The sequence below is a fragment of the Phalacrocorax aristotelis genome, chromosome 9 (assembly GCF_949628215.1).
Source record: "Phalacrocorax aristotelis chromosome 9, bGulAri2.1, whole genome shotgun sequence".
Taxonomy (NCBI): domain Eukaryota; kingdom Metazoa; phylum Chordata; class Aves; order Suliformes; family Phalacrocoracidae; genus Phalacrocorax; species Phalacrocorax aristotelis.
The window spans coordinates 29895442-29916497 of NC_134284.1; the positions used below are offsets into that span (position 1 = coordinate 29895442).

Sequence of the window (21056 nt, forward strand, 5' to 3'; positions counted from 1 at the left end):
GTATTTCTAGAACCCCCTCAGAAAATATTTGGCATGTTTGAATAATATCTATCTGTATGTATGTGATATCTTCCATTTATATGAAGCTACCCTTTACATACAGGAAGACATCACCAACTTTTCTGGGAGAAGGGAAGTCTCGCTAGGCTTGGCTCTCCTCAGGAACCCTAATCACCCTAGAATTAGGTAGAGAGCACAAGAGGGGGTAGAGGGTGAGTATTTAAAGACCAAGAAATTGAATTTAGAGCCTTCATCAAGTTACAAAACATGATTTGTTACGAGAAGAGCAGAAGATCACTAGATTTCTGGAAGACAATGGAAGTTTAAGGCATAAATTGATATAAGCATGAGTTTATGCCTAAGGACTAATAATGTCAAATTAAAGGAAAATGCAAGCACCATGCTAATGTGAACTTACAAGAAAACTCATTGGACCTCATAATAGCTTCCCAAGGGAACCGGTGGAAACCCCCACTGCTTGGAAAATACGAATCCAGGAAAAGCAAGACACAAGGGAAAAAAAGCATGATATGGAAAAAACCCATAGAAGAAAAGTGGGATAAGATAATTTCCTAGTTTGAAATAATTTCTTATGCTTTTGCAAAACTGTAAAGCTTAAGGGAGAGGCTGCTTTGCATGACAGAATCATTCTGTATTCTGGATGTACAGAACAGGGGAAAAAATCCCCCCACCCTTTCCTCCCCAAGTAGCCATCTCCGCTGACTCGGTACAACAGCCTTCCAGCCTGCTCGCAGTTTGGCAGCAGAACAATATAGACCCAGCATCAGACAGGCCGGCCTGACCCATACAGCAAAGATCCACCTACTCAAGTTCCCGCCTCTTGAATTTTTTTCTCATAATCACCGCTCCATTCTAGTTTTCCTGAATTAAATATTGTATTAACAACATTTCGGGAGGGAAAAAAAAAGGAAACAAAAACCCACAAAAAAAACCCCCACCACTTGTTCATGTAACAAAGTCTGAGAAATTTTGTCCATAATGAAATATCTTCAGATACCAACTTCCTTTGCTTTTCTAGACAATCCACTCTCCTCCAGTGTGCCAGTCCTTAGTAGTTAAAGAAAATCTCGTGTAAGCACAATTATATTTTTCTGTTCTTTACATGCTAAACCTCAAAGATCAATTACAACAGGGTTTTTTCTATGCAGTATGAGTCCAAGAAAGGATGTAAGATCATCCATTAAACATACATATCCAAGACTAGATGCATTATTAATTCATTTTCCCCTAGGTAATATGGCATAGTAAAAAATAGCTACCAGAGAACATACGGACTAAAGACTTAAACAGAAATCAGTGGATTTATGTGATGATTGCTATGCAGCAACCTAACAGATCTCATTAAAGGAGACATGGATCTTCTCCCCTGATACTGTCACTGCTCCTACAGAGTAGATGCTGATGTTCAACACAAGGAAGAATACCTACCCCAGAAACAGTTCTTACACCAGTTGTGAGAATTATTTATCTGAATTTAATAATGTTTGACTCATTATAGGTCTCAACTTAATAGCATTCTTCTGATCAGTGACAGTGTTTGGAAAAGTATATATTTTTAAATAAGTTGGCTATAAAACACTACCTGCCTCAGAGTTTCAATTAGGCAGATGCTGTAAACGCCCAGATGAGTTTTTACTGTTTTCGTCTTTGACTTGGTAGAGCTGCAGTCAAGGAAGATGCCCTAAGAAATCGCTTAGCATCAGCATCATCTTGAACCTAACTAACATACTGCTTTGGTAGAGTCCACAGAGTAAATTCTATTTACTGACCTCTTAAGATCCACAAGAATAAACAAACACTTCAATCAACTGCCTGCATCAGACCTATTTATGCTACAAGCAGCTCCTCAGTGAAGGCCTCAGAAGTTCTACTGCTACATTAATCAGCCTCAAGGACCACGCTTTTCCTCTGCAAAACAATTATGATCTGGCCCGCCCTCCTTCCTACCTTTCGTATCTTACTCTAGAGCATTAGAAAATTCTGCCTAGGTTTGTGCAAGATGCCCTTACGTCCACATACCCATGGCCCTTGCAGCTACGCAACAGTACACACTGAAGTTAAGATTTCTGTACGGTCAAATGCCATCCTACTACGTTATCATAGAACAAGTAGTATAGTGCCACTTTGTTTAATCCAGCTTTAATAATAATAAGCATTCAACTCCTATTGAAAGCCATGCTCCTATAGACGGGAAGCCGAACTTGGCACAACCAAACATTTCTGGGGACCCCAAATCAATTGCGGTTTTAGCTTCTGGTAACTGTGCCTCTTATTTTGAGATCACAGCACTCAAACTTCAATAACATGTTGTTCCAAGTGGCTGTTGTTATGTTGTCTTCCTTTTATGCTTTCTACAGACTAAATAAGGACTAGATATACGACGTAAGGATCCTTCCTCTTAGCTTAATAGTGAGCAAGTGCATCTGGAGGAGACTGAAAACCACACACGACTGTGTTGAACCCCCGAGGCAGGTGGCAGTCCTTCACTTCTGCTGCAAGATGCAGAGGAGACAAACCACTCCAAAGTGCTCTGAAGAACTTGATTTGTTTCCACGTCACCCATTACACTCCCTTATGCTCATCTTTATCTTCTGCTGAAGTTTTCTTATTTGGCATTTAATATTCAGTGTCACTGTAATCCCACAACTTGACTTCCCTGGCACAAATCAATGTTTCTCAGAAACCCAAAACAACCCCAAAGCTCTTCTCCTCTGTGTCAAAGACCTTGATCAACATCAAGTTTCCTTTTCTTCTTAAAGCTGGTATCAAACACTGCAATCACCTCAGAATGAAAGCTGTTGTATACATCAGATCAAAAAAGTAAAGAGCAGTGTTAGGGGGAACAAAACTACCTGCACATACAGTAGGAAAACTGTCTAGTCAATGGCAAAAAGAGCACGTGAGCACCACTGATATCATTCAAAAAGAACATTATTTCTACTCCCAGTTCTCCAGGATCTGAAATAGGGTGCAAATAACCCTTGAGGAGACCATCTGCCAGCAATGCATGGTAGACTCACCATCGACTAAGAACAGAAAGAGGCTGAAGTATGTTTATGATCCACAGGATGCCTAACAACTTTATTTGGACCACAGCTACAGACACCCATTTGCTCTCAAGAAAGAAGCTGGCAGCAAGAGTTAACTTTTAGTATAGGGCCAGCTGGAATAACACAGACCACTCAGACAACAAACGTCACCTCACAAGCACCCTGGATTTGTTCCAAAAATCACTTGAAAAGTGGTATTCTTTCTTGACACACTCAAGGACTGATTGATTCAGCTTGCACCAGAAGCACTGCATTTTTTTTTCCTAGTGCGTGTTAGGAAGCATAGTTTCTAAATCTACTTTGAGATGATTTTGAACAGTCTCAAGATACACATTTTCCCACAGTATCACTAAGCAAGCTTGTAAATTATTTTCCTTGTATTTAAACTTAAAAACAAAGACTTCATGCAGCTAAAAACGTTAGATTTTTCCCCACCTCCCACAAGAAAGAGGCCTTTAGATAGAGAATTTTTTTTTTTAACGTGGAAAGGGACTGTATTTGCAAAGATATTCAGCCACATTAGTACTGCTATGAAATCACTCAAAAGATTTTAGCTGACATTCAGTAATTTTATTTCTAGCTATTTCCCTGAGCCCATAGAGCTTTCATAGCCAGGGAAGTAGGCAAACATAACACCTGCTTGCATTTGGCAAGCTTCATGGGGCTCAGAATCGTAAGACAACCCCTCTAAAACCTCCCTCATTTACAGATGCCGATTTGCTGACGATAGGAAGATAGCTGTGCTCACCTTTGGAAGTGAGGATGAGTTTGGATTAGCAAATACTGAGGATTCATCTTACATTTAAAATGGAGGCTGGTAGTTAAAGAGGTGTGAGTGATAAAGTAAGAGTTATTACTGATTTGCTGCTTTTTCGTGTAAAGTCTGCTTTCTTCTCTTCACAGCAAACCTAGGGTAAGAAGCAGGAGAGAACACACAAAAATCTCAGTCTGAAGACTAGGCACAGCTGGAGCTGTACTTTTCATAACTTTTATTTTGTAAGAGCATTTTCCTAATCTTTTAGTGATTAGAAGAAATCTTTCTTCTTTTACAACAAATCGGGTAAAATATCAGAGGATGAAGTTACCAGGGACAGTTGAAAGGGGAAATCCAAACACCCCCCATCCACCCCACCACCACCATTTGCACCAGCTCCCAATGCTCTTCTGATTTTGGGCTGAGCCACAAACCAAGGAAAAAAGAAAAAGCAGTCAGCTTTCTACAGGCATCAGCCAGAGCAAGGAACAAAAGTAAGACAAGCATTGGCAAGAGGTACAGCAGCAAGTCTTGAGAGCGGTTCATCAGTAACATGCAACTCCTCTGACTTGTCTAAGATGCTACAAAGAGTTTGGAAGCAGAAGTTTACAGCTGTCTGTGTACTCCCTCAAAACATGCAGTATACATATTCCACGAGTAAAGACGTCAATCTCCTGACCTGATTTAGAAAGCGTCTTTTCCCATGTAAAAGGATTTCTGTGCATCTGTATGAGCTTGCATGTATATGTACACATGCCCAAAGGGACCTGCAAAACCCTGAAAATAAGTACCAGGATGACTACTAGCAATGGTCACCCGTGCTACCCCAATGACAGCGTGGCTGCAGACTCTGCAGCGTTTGTATCTCCCTTTTAGGCAAGGTAGTGGGATGCTTTCTAAAAAGGAAGAACATCAAAGATGGCTGTGTCTTACACATCAATTTTGCAAAGACAGGAAATTAGCGGGTTTGGTATATTTTATACTGCTATAAAAAAAAAAAACAAACAAACAGCCTCAGACCAGAAGCCTCTTTGCATTGAAAATGCAGGAATCCTCTGGACTGACTTTGAACAGCTAAGCAGTCATTTACCTTTTCACTTAATTTATGCTGTGTTTGTTTGGGACAGCTTTGTTATAACAGCGTGAAGGCTTAAAATCTAGGTGATTAAAACCAGACTTCTAGGTACATATTTGGGATCCCAAACAATAACACCAAGCGAGCACAGCTCCCACTGACATCCAGAGTAGGTCTAAACAGCATAGCTCAAAAACAGGCTTAAGGATGCTGAGCCCAGCTCCTTGCCACACTGCTGGCAGTCCTTACCCACTCGGGCGCCTGGGTTCGAGAAGACCATGCTGTATTTCTGTTTCTACTTTCAAGTGTCATTTGCTTATAATTTCTATTAGAAAACAAAGTTTAAAAAAATCACTATGAAGGAAACTATTTTTTCAAATGTTACATTCTCAATTTAGGAGGTTATGTCTAAAACAATAGCAATAATGCCTTCAGGAGAGGTATGCATTTGATAACTCTACGCCCCTCCCACAATTACTTAAACTTCCTTCATTTCTGCCTACATGGTTGGCAGTACTTCGGCTTAGTCTAAGCAGACTAGTACTTACCTATCTTTATTGTCCAAAATGAGTAAATTTTTTGGAGTACAAGGGGGGGGAATCTTTATCTAAAGAAATAGTTTGCAACTTTAAACTCATGATTTCCCATTCCACCATTTATCCGTAAATAGCCAGTTCCACAAAGCCTTAGGGGAAAAAAAAAGCAACTTTCTTTACAACTCTAGTAGCTGTAGAGGGAAAAAACCACTTTCTTTTATATGTATTATTTAAAGTTTTTTCTAAAGAAGCAGAAGAGCATTACATTTATTGAAGACATTAAAAAGAAGCTGTGTATTAGAAGCCTGGATATTTTTTTGGTGAAAAGCCTCCTTCCAGAGCAGGCTGGAGTTCTTGCCCTTCAAAACTCACAAGGTTAAATTAAGTAGCATTCCAGAAGTAGGTTATGTTCAGCTTACAAGGAGACATCACTCTTCTGCCTTCCACCTTTGATATAAAACATGCAGTACCTGCTTGTTATCCTCCTTCATTACTTGATGCAAGCCCTCATAAAATCATCACCCAGGAAAGAATCACACAGACTACAGCCCAGATACGGTCCCACACACCCCGCATCCAACCTCCTAAGTTGTCCCATATACCTTTTTTACATCAGAAATTATCATAAACTCTGTGTGGGAAATTCTACTCTGAGCAGCTAGCAGAAGAGCAAATCCAAAATTTTCAGGAAAGCTGTATTTTAAAGACATGAGTAAAGAAAGAAAATCTCTTTCCCACCGCTCCTCCCATGAAATTACAGTTGAATAACTATGACAATGGCAGAATTTAACTTTTTCAAAAAAAGTGTTTTAAGCAGTGTGTAACAGCACCATCTGGTGATCGCAGCTCTACAGTATTTTTAAGACATCCACTAAGGCATAGTAATCAGCATAGAACATACTTTAATTCTGGTTGTGTATAATTTGGCATTTTTTCCATTTAAAAAAGTACATGCAATTTGTACCAGTCAATAGTATAGTTTTGTGATTCTGTTAAAAAACTAATCAGACTCCTCAGAGCTAGCATCAGCCGACTTCTATCAGTAAGTAGTGAAAGCTCTTGACATAGCAAGAGCCAGTTTAGTAAAACTCAGAATTGCTTCAAAGGTTTTAACATACTAGGTTAATGAACTCTTTGCTTAAAGGTTTGGTTTACAGTTCATACAGATGGAAAGGCGACCTCAGAATTAGAAAGTCACACCTAGGTTATTAAAATCACTTGAAAAAAATCAAACTGGATGTTACGTATGCAGTATATTCTGACCTGATTAATACAGAAACAGAATTAGCATTTTGATCCTGATAAATTAAGAATTTTACTGCTGTTCCAGTGAAGTATCACAGAATATCTACTATCCATTGCTGGAAAAATCCTTAGGGATCCTGAAATGAAGAAGTACTCCCTAAAGACGTCACGAGCAACAAGAATTCTGTTAAGAGTTGAGCATTTCTTCTTCATCACTCCTTTTTAAGTTGTGACTAAATTAGCAGTCTGCGCACTCCAGGGTGTATGCTGGGAAGAGGGAGGGGGAGAAAACGGAAGATATCAAGGCCTGAGGCACTTCAAGCGGAGAGCATCCATCTGCTAGCAGCAGTCAATGAACAGAACATTTCCCACTCATATTAAGTCAAGCCAAAAGAACAGAAGACACCTTCCTTCACTCTGACTGTGCAGGACTGAACATAACAGGACAGTGGGTTATAAATATCTGTTTAAAAAAATTTAAAAAAATAAAAAGAGAGAAGCTCACAGTGCAGTCCTGTGTTCAACCTCTCCTGCTGCAAAGCTGGTTTAAGAGGCGCCTGCTCATCTCTATGGCATCCATTCCCTCCTCCACTCTGTGGTGGCATGTGGAGGAGTGAAACGATCAAAGGGAAATAAAAAAAAAAAAGGTTGGTTCTTTTTGTTTTTTAATTTTGCTGCAAAACCCAGATCTTTTCACTGTTCCAGTAAACAGATGCATTGCCCAAGCTAAGGCCCAGCATATTTGGATGAGGGAAATGGAAAAGGGCAGCCAAGGGATGGGAAAGGCTGGGATCAAATTGGCTTTGCTGTTAGAGATGCTTATCATGGAACTGGACTTCTGTGCTCTACAAGACAAAGACCTCTGATGGCATTACCACTCAGAGGAGTTCCTGACCCTTTACACAACATCTCATTCCCACCCACACACCACAGCACGTTAGCTGCCTGGGCTGACGCAACTACCTACCGGGAGCACAGCGAATCCCAGCACAGCAATCAGCCAGGTTAAAAATAACTTGCATGTGTTCAGAGTTGTTCTGGTTCAGGCTTGGACCAGGGTTTGTTTTTGAGCTTTTTATTGGTTTCTCCTTTTGAGCAAGGGATTGACAAAGGTTAGTCTGCTAATAAATTTGCTGGTGTGGCTGTATTGGACACAGGACCCTCCCACTGAACACACATTTCATACCTGGTACAGAACCCTGTAGTTCCTATTCATTTTTACTAAATACCTATATTTACATTTACGTCTTCCACCAGTGTACTGTATTTGCCTGAGAAAGGCTGATATAGCAATGGCATTGAGCAGGAGCCAAAGTCTTCGCCTCAGTGACTTCTGAATAGCATATGTAACAGCAGTGCTCATCCATCTGGGAGGACGCATCACACAAGGCCAATCAAAGCTACACATGCACTTCTGCAGAAGGAATGAGGTGACAATGTTGTAGAGAAGCATCACCATGTGCACTGCTCTGACACTGCTCTCTCAGCCACTGCTGGATGCCTATGACAGATACCGTTCCAGATGTGCCTGGGCAGGTGTTGTTACAGCCCTACAACTACAATACAACATGCCTGCGCATCCTTTCACAGACACACTTGAGCTGATGCCACCTGTATCCCACACCAACAGACACATGCTGGTTCTTCCAAGAGCATCAGCCACGATGAGATGAACGTAGCTTGGGATCACAGCTGCGTCCAGCTGCAAAGTGCAGGTGAAATGAGTACAACCATGTCTTCAAGAACACAAGTAAATAAGTCATAGTCTTCCTTTTAAAAACAGTGTCCACAGGCACTGAATTTTTTTCTATTATTTGTTAATTCTATAGAGGGTCCAGAAGTTTAATGTTCTGGCCATTATTTAAGTCATCCTCCAAGAAAACTGCAATAGCTCCACCAGCAAATCACACGTGCAGACCCTTAGACTTAGGGAATGCTTCCCTACACTGTCACATCCCCAGCTCCCCAATTTATTTCACAGAGCAAAACAAGAATGCACTTCCAACACATGAAAAAGGAACTAGGCATTATCAGAGAACACAGCATTAAAAGCAACAGCATCATTCTCTCCCTCAAGTTTTGAGCCATAGTGCCTTAAAATGACACAAACTTCAAAACTCATGTTTGAATGTTTAAAGGACAATCGTATGCAATATAAGTGGAATCCATCTTTTCCATTATCAAAAAAAAAAGAGAGCAGCAGCTACATGGAACTTAAACCAAAGCTACGTTACCTAAAGTATATTTAAAGTTTGTCTAACAACTTTTCAAAGCCAAATAATTTAATTCAGAAGCTTGTTAGAAGAGGCAGATTACTAGCACAGAATGTAAGACATTAGAGGGGGAGGAAGGAAGAAAGAGGCAGTTGCCCATTTTCTGCCACACTGTACAGGAAAGGAGATAGACCTATTAATATCCAAGTTCATCTCCTTGTGAATGGTACTATAAAAAGCGAATGCTTTAAAAAACATTAGCCCACTAGGTAAACTCTCTTTAAGTATAGGATTGCTCTCAAGAGAAATGACAGGTTCCAATTACCTACACAAGGCTGTAGGGAAAAAAAATCTGTCAGTGAATTCCCCAAGTGTGATATATATTGTCCTACTCTATGTCACACAGAAATTGTCAAAGTTAACAGGGAGAAATTTTAAGATACAAGAGGCCAGAACTTTAATATGCAAGTAAGAAACTTCAGAAGTATGTGGAATTTTAGAAGGCATTTCTTCTTTTGTCAAAATGAACTAGTGAATTGTGCTTCCCTGGCAAAACAGTTTTCTTGCCCACAGCCAACTAATAAACTAAGAGACAGAGCAGAGACAGGAGAGGAGACAGAGCAGAGGAATCATGAAAGACGCCTTTAACTCCAGACTCAAGCAGGCCTATTCAAAGCAGCCAAACATGCAAATATTTTTTGTTATTAGTTAAGACAACAGAAGTCATCCATTAATTTGTTTAAGATTTCAATTTTTTCTTTATTTTTTAAGCTTCAAGGACAATCTTGAAAATTAAAAGTACCAGAGATCGTCCTGAGTCCACATACAGACTGAACCAACACCTCAAAGGAATTTCAGAATTACCTTTTCTAATTTTTCCCCTTTTCTGGCTAAGCAAACACAGGAAGAGAGGAAGGAAAACCAACAAAGCTTGACTCACCTATTTCAACCAGGTGGGATACTGGGCTCAAAGCTTTAAGATGTCCATCAGTCTCCTGGCAAAATCCTACCTTTGCATTACCTCCGGCAGGTCCTCTACTCTTTAAAGTATCCCAGATGCTTTTCATTAGAAATGTAAGAGATCTCATTACAGGAGACATGGATTCTTCTCCCCTGATACTGTCACTGTAAGGCCAAGCAGCACATTGGAAGCATCTCAAACAGGTACTTTATTCATCATTCCCTTTCAAAACACAAGCATGGCCACGGCTTAAGACAATAAAAATTTTCAAATCTGAACTCAAGTAGGAATTAATTAATCAATGCATAACCAAAAGGTTGTCCCAGATCAGCTGATGAACTTGACTGGTCTTGTAACAAAGGTAACTGGAGATCATGAAGCACAGGGTTTCATTAACCATCCGAGAAAAATTAGATTCTCAATGTGCTGAAGGAGAAGCCACAGTAGCAGAAGGATCCCAGCTTCCTCAGATGCCTCTGAATCAAATTCCATGAGTCCCTAAGAGTAACAGGGAAACAGGCAAGGGAATACATTATTTTGCTGCTTTTATCCAAATTCTTGGAATAACTTATCCTGGCTAAAGAGTGGGTTTTCCGCCTCTGAGGTGTTTTTGTTTGTTCTTCTTAAGTGGTTTGTCTGTTTCTTCAAGTCTTGGCTGAGTAGTGAAGTTGCCTGCGAACTCTGAAAGGTGAAGTTCCAAGAAAGGTGTGTAAGTTATTGAGATACCCTGAAGGTCAGCCATCAGGGACTCCACCATCTGAGCTGTGGCTTACGCTTCTGTGACTTACCAGAGCCTACTTCAAAGCAGAGGGCCAGGAAAGCCCATACCTACTGACACTCATGCAAGCCTCAGAAGCCCAGAGGTCCAGCAAGCTGGAACACAGCCTAGTAACACCAGAAAAGTTCCCTGTTGAACTGCTATGTGATAAGTAACAGTGACCACAAATGTGAAAGGGCAAACAGGTTGGGTAAATATATTTATTACAAAATTATTTGATGAAGAAGTTAAGGTGCCAAAGATTTAACATCCCAGGTCACAACTTTTCTGCTTTCCTGGCTCTGGAGCATGTTCTGATCACAGAGGAAGAGCAATGGAAGTCAAGAGACACTTGTGCAAGAAATAAATACATCTGTGTTATGGCTAGGACACATCCATGTTTAGCTGCAGAGGATGGATCTACAAGACAGCAGGAGGGAAAGCTGTGAGTTGCCTCAAAAGGAGGAAGCTTGAACTTGTTAACGTGCAAAAGGGTAGAACAGTAGGATGCAATTCAGAAGTTCAGTTTTGGCCATGTTAAGTCTGTGTCAACAAGGAGATACACAAACACAGACATGAAAGCATAGGACTTATCACCCTTATCTTCAGAGATGAGCATCTGAGTTCAGTCAATCTAGACGTCCTTTCAGTGACTGAAGAGAAACAGACACTTGAAAGAATAAGTCATTTGTCTTCCCTTAGGATTAAATTAATCACACCCTAAATCTGTCTGCCTCTATGCAGAGACCCTGAAAGGAGTTCAGGATGGTGAGCTCACAGACATCTAAGCTTTGTCAGCTGAATACACAGCTCAAGCCATGATATGGGACTAGATGGAAGAGGTATGTTGAGAATAAAGAAGTTTACCAAAGGAAAAGGTTGCACTTGACACAACAACAACAAATAAAACAAACCAAAACACACCCACATACAAACACGTAAGATCATCCCCAAATGAAAAGGGGAAAATGCCCCTTATCCTCCTTCAAAGAGGAATAGAGAAACACATGAAATGGAAAGATGAAGGAAATGAATGAGACAGAAGTTGTTACTGATAACAAAGGACTCATAAGGCACAAGGCAGTAGACAGATGAAAGAGGGTAAAACTGAAGCAATGGTCTGGCTAGAAAAGGAAGTCTTTCAAGGACTTACTGAGTAAAGAAATTTAGGAGGATACAAGACAAACCCAGGAAAGGAGAACTTTAAGCAATGATTAGTTTAAAAGACAACAAGAGAAAACAGTGAGGTACTAACTGAAGGTAGATATGGGAGGATTAGGATTAGCTTCTACCCAAACAGAAAAGAAGGCAAGAAGGACAAGAAAATGCCAGAGAGACTAGACTAGAAGTTTCATTATTGAAATGGAAACCAGAGACAGGAGTTGATACAGGAGGAAGAGTCAAAGAAAAGACTGCATCCAGCAAAGGAAACAATCTAGAAGAATTTGAAGTCTATGCACAGGTGCAAAACTACAAGTTCACTGCGGGGGGTAACAGATACATGGAAGAACAGGTCACATGACTGGAGTCATGAGATGGATGGTTACAGATCCACAAGAAGGACAGAGAGGGAACACATTTTACACAAAGGACAGTTTGAATGTGTGAAGCTCTGCTGAAAAACAAGTAACAGGCCAATAAAGAGTTAATGGGGCTGGACGAGAGGCAAGGTCAAAGGAGACAGTGTCAAGAGCACCTGCTATAGACCACCTGATCTTGAATATGAAGCATCCTTTAGACAACAGGAAGATGTCCTGGTTCTCATGGTGAACCGTAACTGCTCCAAGCATCTGCCAGAAGGGAATAATAGTGGGGCATACACAATTCAGTGGACTTCTAGAGTGTGTCAGGAACACATCAAGTAGGAGAAGCACTGTGATATACCTATCGTTCTCTAGAAAGGCAAAAGTGGTGGAGAATGAAAAATTTGGTGGCAGGCTTGGTTACAGCAACCCCGAAATCAAAAAGTTTAAGATCTTGAGGGATGTGAGGAAGACTGGTAGCACAGTGACAACCCTGGATTTCAGAGGGCAGGCTTCAGTTTGTTCAGAGAAGTGGTAATGCAGGACCCCCCCATGGTACTGCCATGAAGGGCAAAGGGGCCAGGAGGATTGGTCAGTCTTCAAGTACAATTTCCCCATAGCACAAGGACACTCCATACTGATGTGCAGGAGGCTGAGCAGGCAGGGCGTGTGGCAGCTCATGAGACTCTGGTCTACCATGGCAATATCTGCCCTCAGGTCTCATAGATCTCTTTACATGAGTTTGGAGGAAATGAAGCATTATCCATGGTAAAGAAATACTGAACAAGGACTCAGTTAAGCAAAATCTACATGCACAGGTCAATTGGACTGGATGAGATTCATGTGAGGATGCTAAGGGAGCTGGGAAAGAGAGGCATCTCTGCCACCTTTAAGAAGTTGCAGGAAATAGGGGAGGTTCTCTATGTCTAGAAGTTAGTGAGTGTCAGGCTTTTCTTCAAGAGAGGGAAGTAGGACACCAGAGGTGAGTCAGCCTCCCCTCAGCCTGCTAGAAGGCTGTGGAACAAATCTACCTGAAAACCCTTTCCAGACACACAGAAGGTAAGAATGCTACTGCGAACAGCCAGGACAGATTTAATGAAGGCAGATTGTGCATAACTGCAATAAAAGCCACACAGCAGTTAAGGTAAACAGTAACCACTGCTCTTCCCTCATTGGATTTCACCATTTCCCCTTAGTACCCAGGCAGCCAAATTGAAGAGATACAGACTAGACAGGTGAACTGCAAGTTGGGTGAAAAACTAGCCAGTTTAAAGGGTAGTGATCAGCACTTTAACCATCAGACTCACAAGCAGGATTGATGCTGAGGTCAATACTGTTTAATGCCTTCATTAACAACATGGACAATGGGACAGGAGGCTCCCTTTGCCAGCCTGTGGACATCTCCTCATTGGAGCAGTGGTCAATACACAGATGGGCAAAGCTGCTACTCAGCAGAAATGCTGCAGAAATGAGCTGACAGAAACCTCATGAAGTTCAACAAGGCAAATGGGACACAAGAACAGCAGGGCAACAGTACAGGCTGGGGATTGTTTGGCTATGGAGTAGCTTTGCAGAAAAGGATCTAGATTCCTCATGGACAAAAAGATGAACATGACTCAGCAGCACCCAATTGCAGTGATGAAGGCTAACTGCATCCTGGACCTGCATTGTTAAGACTATAGCCAGCAGGTGAAGAGAAGTGATCATCATCATCTGTTCAGCACTTGTGAGACTATATTTAGAGTACTTTGCCCAGTTCAGGGCTCCTCTGCACACAAAAAAGCATTGACATATTGGAGCAAGTCCAGTAGAGAGCCACTGAGATGATGAGGAGACTGAAGCACATGGCATAAGGATGAGCACTGAATTTCTTCAGTCTTAAGAAGAGAAAGCTAAGGGGGAGATCTCATGGTGTCTTCAGCTACTCAGTGGGAGGTTATAAGGCAGATGGAGTCAGAATTTTCAGAGATTCTCACATTTTGTCAAAATAAGTTCTGACTAGATACAAGGAAAAAAAAAGTTCACAGTGAGGGTGGTCAAGCATTAGAGAACAGGTTATCCAGGGAGACTATCATATCCATCCTTGGGGATACCCAAAGCTCAGCTGCATTAGGCCCTGAGCAGATTAAATGCAACTTCAAAGCCACCACACTTTGCCTGGGGACCTCCGGAAGTCCCCCGACTTTAAATTATTCTAGGGTTCTACTATCCTCTCCTCCCTTGCTGTTTTCATCTTATGAAATAAAGATGTGTCCTCTGTTCCTCTTCTTTGGATACTGCTGTGCTTCACACACATAATATATTTTCCCTGTCTAATTCACACTATATAGTTCTGGCAGGAAGTAAAGCCCTCCATAATCACTTGTAATAAACCAGCTATGAAATTAGTGATGACAATGAAGGTTAAAGAATTAACAAATAGTTTAAATGTAAACAGTTAGAAATGCATTAGAGAACATCTTTAGAAATGCCTTCCCATTTAGAATTAAAATACTGTTAGCTATGTTTCGGTATTTGAGAAGGCTGAGGGAAGACACACATTCATTTAAAGAAATTATTAAAAACATAGCACAACAGTTCAGAAATTGGATTAAGCTAGATGCAGCTGCAATCTTCAAACTTAGTTTAAACCAAATTTGAATATCTGCAACTGAAGTTTTCAAGTCATAATCATACCATTGACCTTCCTTCCCCTCTCCCTTTTCTTTTTGGCCACTGAAGACTATTGAAAGCATCAGAGCTCCATGTCAAGAACAACTCCCTTGTAACTATGACTCTGACATGGATATAAGTGAGAGCAGATTGTCTGCAAGGAAACAAGAATAAACCGGCTATTTAGAGGCATTATGTAATGCAGCGCAGAGCTGTAAAATGAGATTTAAAGAGACAGAACTCTCCATTTCAGCCCTGTAAATAACCATAAAAGTTGGGCAATACCATAGCCATTTGAAGAAAGCTCAGACAGCAGAGGGAAAAGTCTTGTCAAAGGGTCCCCCCTCTGAGCTAGTATTTTATTCATAACTCTTCTTTCTCGCAAAAAACAGTACTGTGGCTTTTTTGTCACATCCTTTAAAACAAAGTTGAAACACCTCTTCACATTATCTCACAGATGCGCAAGTTTTTACTACGAAAAAAGAGCTCTGTATGAGCAGATACAAACCATTCTGTGGACCTGAGCTTGTTGAACTCGTGGAGCTTAGCATGCTCAATTAGCACAGTACCTCACAGTGAAAAATGGTGAACAAATACAACAGTATTAGGTCTTTCCTGCATAAATATTTTAACACGTGTAAACAAGACTCCAGTTCTTATATGCAGCCAATTCCCAAACACCCACAAACATCAGCTGGTTCAGCAAAGCAAGGCAGAGACTATGAACTGCCATGCACCACCACATTATAAATAGCAAGGAAACATAAAGGCATGTGTGATAAGGGGGACTACTTCTGTGTATTAGGCATTCTTACACAAACCTAGAAACTATTAAACCTTCAGTGTTTGCCCACAGCTTTGTTTAGAGCATACATACACACACATGTGTGCACACATATAACACACCAACGCAAAAAATAATTATTTTGTAGAACAGCCCAGAACTGTTGAAGCAGCTGCTGGGAGATTTTACTTCCGCACTGTAGGGGGGGTGGGGGTGGGGGGGTGGGGGGTGAATTCTAAAATTACCTTAGGTGTTCTAATGAAACCCCATTTTTCATTTAATTCTAAACATCCTTTAATTACAAGCCTCAAAAAACCAGAAGCAGCCAACCCCAGCTGCTTTGCTAGTCATTAAATAAAAGACAGTGAGCCCAGATCACCTCCCTTTCACCTCCCCTGAACAGACAGACATTACAGCAAGGAAGAATTTGGCCCAAACTACAGGGAGAGAGGGAAGGGAAAGCAGGGGGAGGTTGTTGTTTTTAAAAAACAGCAAGTGCCTGCGCCGTTGTTGGACTTTTCTCCGCATCATGTCAAGCCTGCAGGTTGCTGGCAAGCAGACCAGGCACAGTGTGAGACCTGCCAGCGCTCTCAGACCACACACGCGCGCGCTCTCAGCTGTTCTCGGATACACTGGGGATGGCCTCAGGAGAAATCTGGGCTCCGCCGCCCATCTCTGCTTTCCAGAGTCTGTTCTTCCCTTCGGCAATAGCCTGTACAGAGCACCATATAGGAGAAAATCACGTGCTTACACTACTGAAGGTACCACGCAGCCTTGACATAAGAGCCATCAGCGAGTTGCAGGAATAGGCCTCCTGAAGCATGTTCACAAGCTGTGCTGCACCAACATCCCAACGGGAGATAATTTCAGCAGTTCATTTGCAACTCGGTTAACTTTGGAAATGCAAATGTAGTAGTACCAGCAAATAAATAAGTACGTAGCTCAGCATTTTTTTCTCATCAGACAGCATAGCGCTCCAAGGATAACTCTTCATTTTTAATACAGTCAACTCTCAGTGCACTTCTGTTCCACTCAAGGAACCACGCCATACCTTTTCTTTAAAATATATACAGTAAGTTCACTTACCTTGCTACACTTTCAAGTCTAAACACAATGGATATTAACATAATTTCACAAAAAAAGCAAGCCATGATCATGGGCACGCAGTGACAGGGTGAGATTTTGTACGTTCACTGCCATAGCTCAATTTGCAATTAAAAACTATGTAAAGCTAAAAGTGTGAACAAATGCAGCCGACAACTAGCTCATTATGCAGCTGCAGAAAGAAAAGCCTTTCAAACATCAATTGCTCTACCTGAAATATCAGCTGCTGTTGTCATGCCTGGGTCTGAGCGAGAACATCACTTAACTCACTGAAAAGAACTTTTCCAGAAACAGATTGGCAGCAGGACAAATGCAGGTTGGCTACAGAAATCAAAGACCAAACAGTTTTTTCCCTTATAAAGGATAGCCACAAAAAGAAGAAAACCTGTGAAGAGCCTCAGCCAGATAGAGGTAATAAGACAAATTATTTTCCTGTTTCAAACTGTTTGGGAGATGATTTCATCTCAAGCAAATATAATTTCTTTTATATGATGCTGATAGACTTTAGCCAAGTCAGAATCATTGTATATGATTTGGGAGGCCCCACGCACAAAAGCTGTGGGGAAGGAAGGTGCTCAGACATATTCCCCAGCAAACACTCATCCAAGAAAGAATCCATGTTTAGATTCCAGAAAAACGCCTACACTGTCTTTAATTGCGATCATCTTTCAGCATAACCAAGAGGGCTTCTGAAGGATTCAAACACTCCAAGAAGCAAGAGAACAGCATTTTCTCCCTTCAGCATTTTACTTTTCTACAATTAAAGACAAGGAACTGGGCAGTCCTTATGCATAACAAGCCAATTTATTTTTTAAATGCCTGTGCAAAATTACAGTTTTGATTAAAGTGCCTTCATCCAAAGACAAACTTCAAAAATTGTAAAAGGTGTTCTAGTGGTTTTATACAGGTTCCACTTTATACAGGCATTTTTAAAACCCCTAAGATAGTAACTTTGGACTTGACACTGAAATAAGCTCACATAAAGTATGAGCCTTACTCTGCCAAACAAGCAGGGCTCAATACTGTTCAGTACAAACAGCTGAGTAAAACATTTATATAAAACAATCTGTATATAAATCAGCCGAATAATGCTGAGCGAAGCAATCTGGCTATATTTCAATAACACAGATCAATCTTAACCTTTCTATACCTTGCAGATATAACAGCAGATCAATCTTTCCCTTTGTATACCTATGCAGGCAGCCAAGATTTTCTGTGTTTGAGCTGCAAATACAAGACTTAAATTTAGGAAAATACCACTTTCTAAAATATCTCCCCCAAATGAGCACCATATCAGTAAAACCCATCTACAGCCCTTGGTTAATTACATGTCAGCTTCTGAGTCTTTGATATGACAGTCCATCAGCTGTCATCTCCAAGAGTCATGAGACAAGAGTATTAATTAGCCAAAAAATGACAACTCCTGTCCATTGATATGAGTAACAGCAACTGAAATTGGAAAACCGTTCTGTTTCTAGAATAAAAGCTGGTTTTATTCACCCTCTTTAAAGAGTGTAGACTATGTAGATCTCAATTAAAATGTACAGCATGTAATGATAATATTTATTTAAATATTCTCTAGACTAAAAAAAAAAATATTTTCCATTTTCCCCCTCTGTTCAGTCACATATTATTAAGTGTGCATAAATATATGCATTATCTCACACTTATACTGCATAAAAACAAAAGCATTTGAACAATTATGCTTAAAAATAAACATGCATAAAGCATTTCAAGAACCCTGAAAACTAATAAAAAGCCACAATAGGTTAACAGATAATAAAAGGTGCAATGGGTATGTCAACCTTGAAAAAGCACTTTTAAAATACAAGAGTGTTGTCAGGTGCCATTACCCTTTGTCAGCCAGCAACCTGACCTCATAAATCAGGTATAACAACCAAATGAGAGCACAAAGTAAAATCAGCACTATGCAGACTTGTCTACTGACTAATGAGTGGCCTGCCAAGGTTTTGAGGTTACATTCAAAACTAAAAATTAATTGTAATCAACCATATTATTTAAGGAAAAAAGTAATCTCGACAACACTAAAGCTTGCAAGTACCATTCTGTAGAGTTTGTGCTCGTGACTCCTTTCCCAGATTGGCGTGGAATCCTCCTCCTAAAGTCGGTGTTTTGCCTGCACCTACAGAGGGGAGGGGGAAAGACAGACATGTAAAATGCAATAACTGTATTAAAATAATAAAAGAAAACTTATTGTGCTACTATATTCAGTATCTGTATAATTTACAGCATGCCAAGTTACATTAAGAAGGGCAACAGAAGTGCTTGAAAGGCTTAAGACATCAAGTACAAATCCTGCGCAATTTATTTCTTCCTTGGAGTACCATAAGAATTACATGGCTCCACAAGCCCTCCCCATCTCGGCTCCAAAGAACGCACAAAAATGTTGCAACCTCTATTTTCGGCAGAACATGAAAACCAATTTTGTAAAATATTTCCCAGAGTAAATGATGAAACTATTTAGTTAATATTTTTTGTCTGAAGAATATTCAATACAGAATTTTAATAGCTAATTACTGGCACTACAGAACATAAACCACATTTGGCATTCAATAATGACTGCGTTGGCTACTGCAGGCATAACACTTATTTTAAGATAACTTGAGTTTAACATTAGGCACAAAAAGTGATGCTTAGGCTACAAAAACTGCAAGTCTGACACTGCTACATTTACACGATGAAAGGTTGGAGGCTAAAACAAGTCTGAGTTGTAAATTAGCATAAACTGGAGGCTGGTTTATGCATCCTTGCCAATGCTGAAGAGCCTGAACGCAGAGTCTTCTGGGAGTCAGAGGAACTACTCGTACAAATCAATCTTGCAGTACAGGGAATTAAACTAACAAGGACAAAAATAGTCTCCCACTAAAGCAGGATTAAAAAATAAAAAAAAGTCAGGCTACCTCAAGCAGGATATTCAGATCTATCAGCTTAACAGTGAGACCAAACATCTAAACTGCACAGGACTGAAAACAAGTAATTTTTTAGTAATTGGACTTCTTAATTCCGGTAGTCTGCTCTTCAGAGGGGAAAAAAGTGATCTTGTTCCCCATGATGCCTAGAGTGTTTCCTCAAGTTCTTGTAGCTATGTTTTTCTCATCTTATACCAGTTCTCTAGAGCAAATTAGAATGGCTTTGGGATAGAAACAGAGGAGTGAAGTGTCACTTGAAAGCAATTCAGGACATTTCTCCTACACACGTGAATAAGATACTTCTGTAGCAGGTACAAGTGATGAGAAACTGTGACCTAAGTTGTTCCCTCCTACTAGTCTTTCTCAGCTAGTCTTCTCTCAGCTACATTTAATATACATCTATACTGAGAAGAAAAAAAAAAGAGAAAAAAACCAAACCACCACAAAAAGCTAATATTGCCAAAGAATTATTGTCTATAAGCCTTCAAAGCTTAATTTTCTGTACAACCTTTAAATTAGGTTTCCAGTGCTATCCACAACAGAAATCGACTTCACCTTCACCTCATTAACAGATCCTTTCAACAAGCAATAACCAGAAGTTCTCACATAAGTGCCCCACAGCTTAAGTACTTCAGTTCAACATCCCAATTAGAAATGAAAAATATTCAATGGTGACCTCCACACTGGATATAGAGGCAACTCTCCCAACTGTATGTGCTCCAGACTATTATAGACAGCAATGTCTCCTTGCCATTCCTATAGGTAAAGTCTTATATTTCCACAAATGCTGCAAAACAGACTGATGAGGCAAAACAGAGAGAGGTGACCAAACTACCCTAGCACACAACATTTCTGGTGTACATTTAATAAGAATGGTTTACCTAACAAAAAATATATCTGAAGTGGCAATGTTTTTATGTTCCTTTTCTTCAGCAGCAAATCTAACTTCAGAAATTCTGCCTCCTGCCCTCCTTTTTTTGTTGTTTTATGGTTTGCTTTATGACAGGGTACCTCACTTGTCTGATTTACAGCAGGAGAGCATGCACTCAAGCATCAGTACAGGGGAGGAGGCCGTCAACTGCCGGGCAAGTGCAGGAACAAGCCACAGAGCGGGCTGGAGATAGCTGGCTCATCCCACACTTGTGTCAAAGGCACCGTTGCCCTTTCCTGTGCACAAAGGCTATGCTTTTCAGTCCCCTCTATCTTTGAGTACATGAAAATACTGAACTGTAATGGATTATCATTGTCAAAGGAGCTACACTACTCTTTCACAGGTTTCCCTGTTGCTTCTAAAAAGCTTATGCAAAAACAATCTTAGAGTAGTGATAAACAATACTATTAACAAAATAATGTAACTTACTCTGAAGCTAAAATCCAGAAAGAATACAAACAAAATTAAGCTGAGATTTCAGCAATTTTGTTAAGACTTTTTTTCTTTGGACATCAAGATA

At 40.4% G+C, this 21056-nt stretch overlaps 1 protein-coding gene across 3 annotated transcripts in view; it reads right to left on the bottom strand.

Moving 5' to 3' along the window:
- BRF1 (BRF1 general transcription factor IIIB subunit) overlaps positions 1–21056 on the bottom strand; it is a 175899-nt gene that overhangs the window by 142654 nt on the left and 12189 nt on the right. For 2 of the 3 annotated variants that reach the window (XM_075104105.1, XM_075104103.1), the window contains one exon: positions 18738–18818. In XM_075104105.1, coding sequence (XP_074960206.1) covers positions 18738–18818 — 81 coding nt within the window. Of the gene's footprint in view, positions 1–3819; positions 3980–18737; positions 18819–21056 lie in introns of those variants that run through there. The other variant, XM_075104104.1, reaches the window with a different exon arrangement.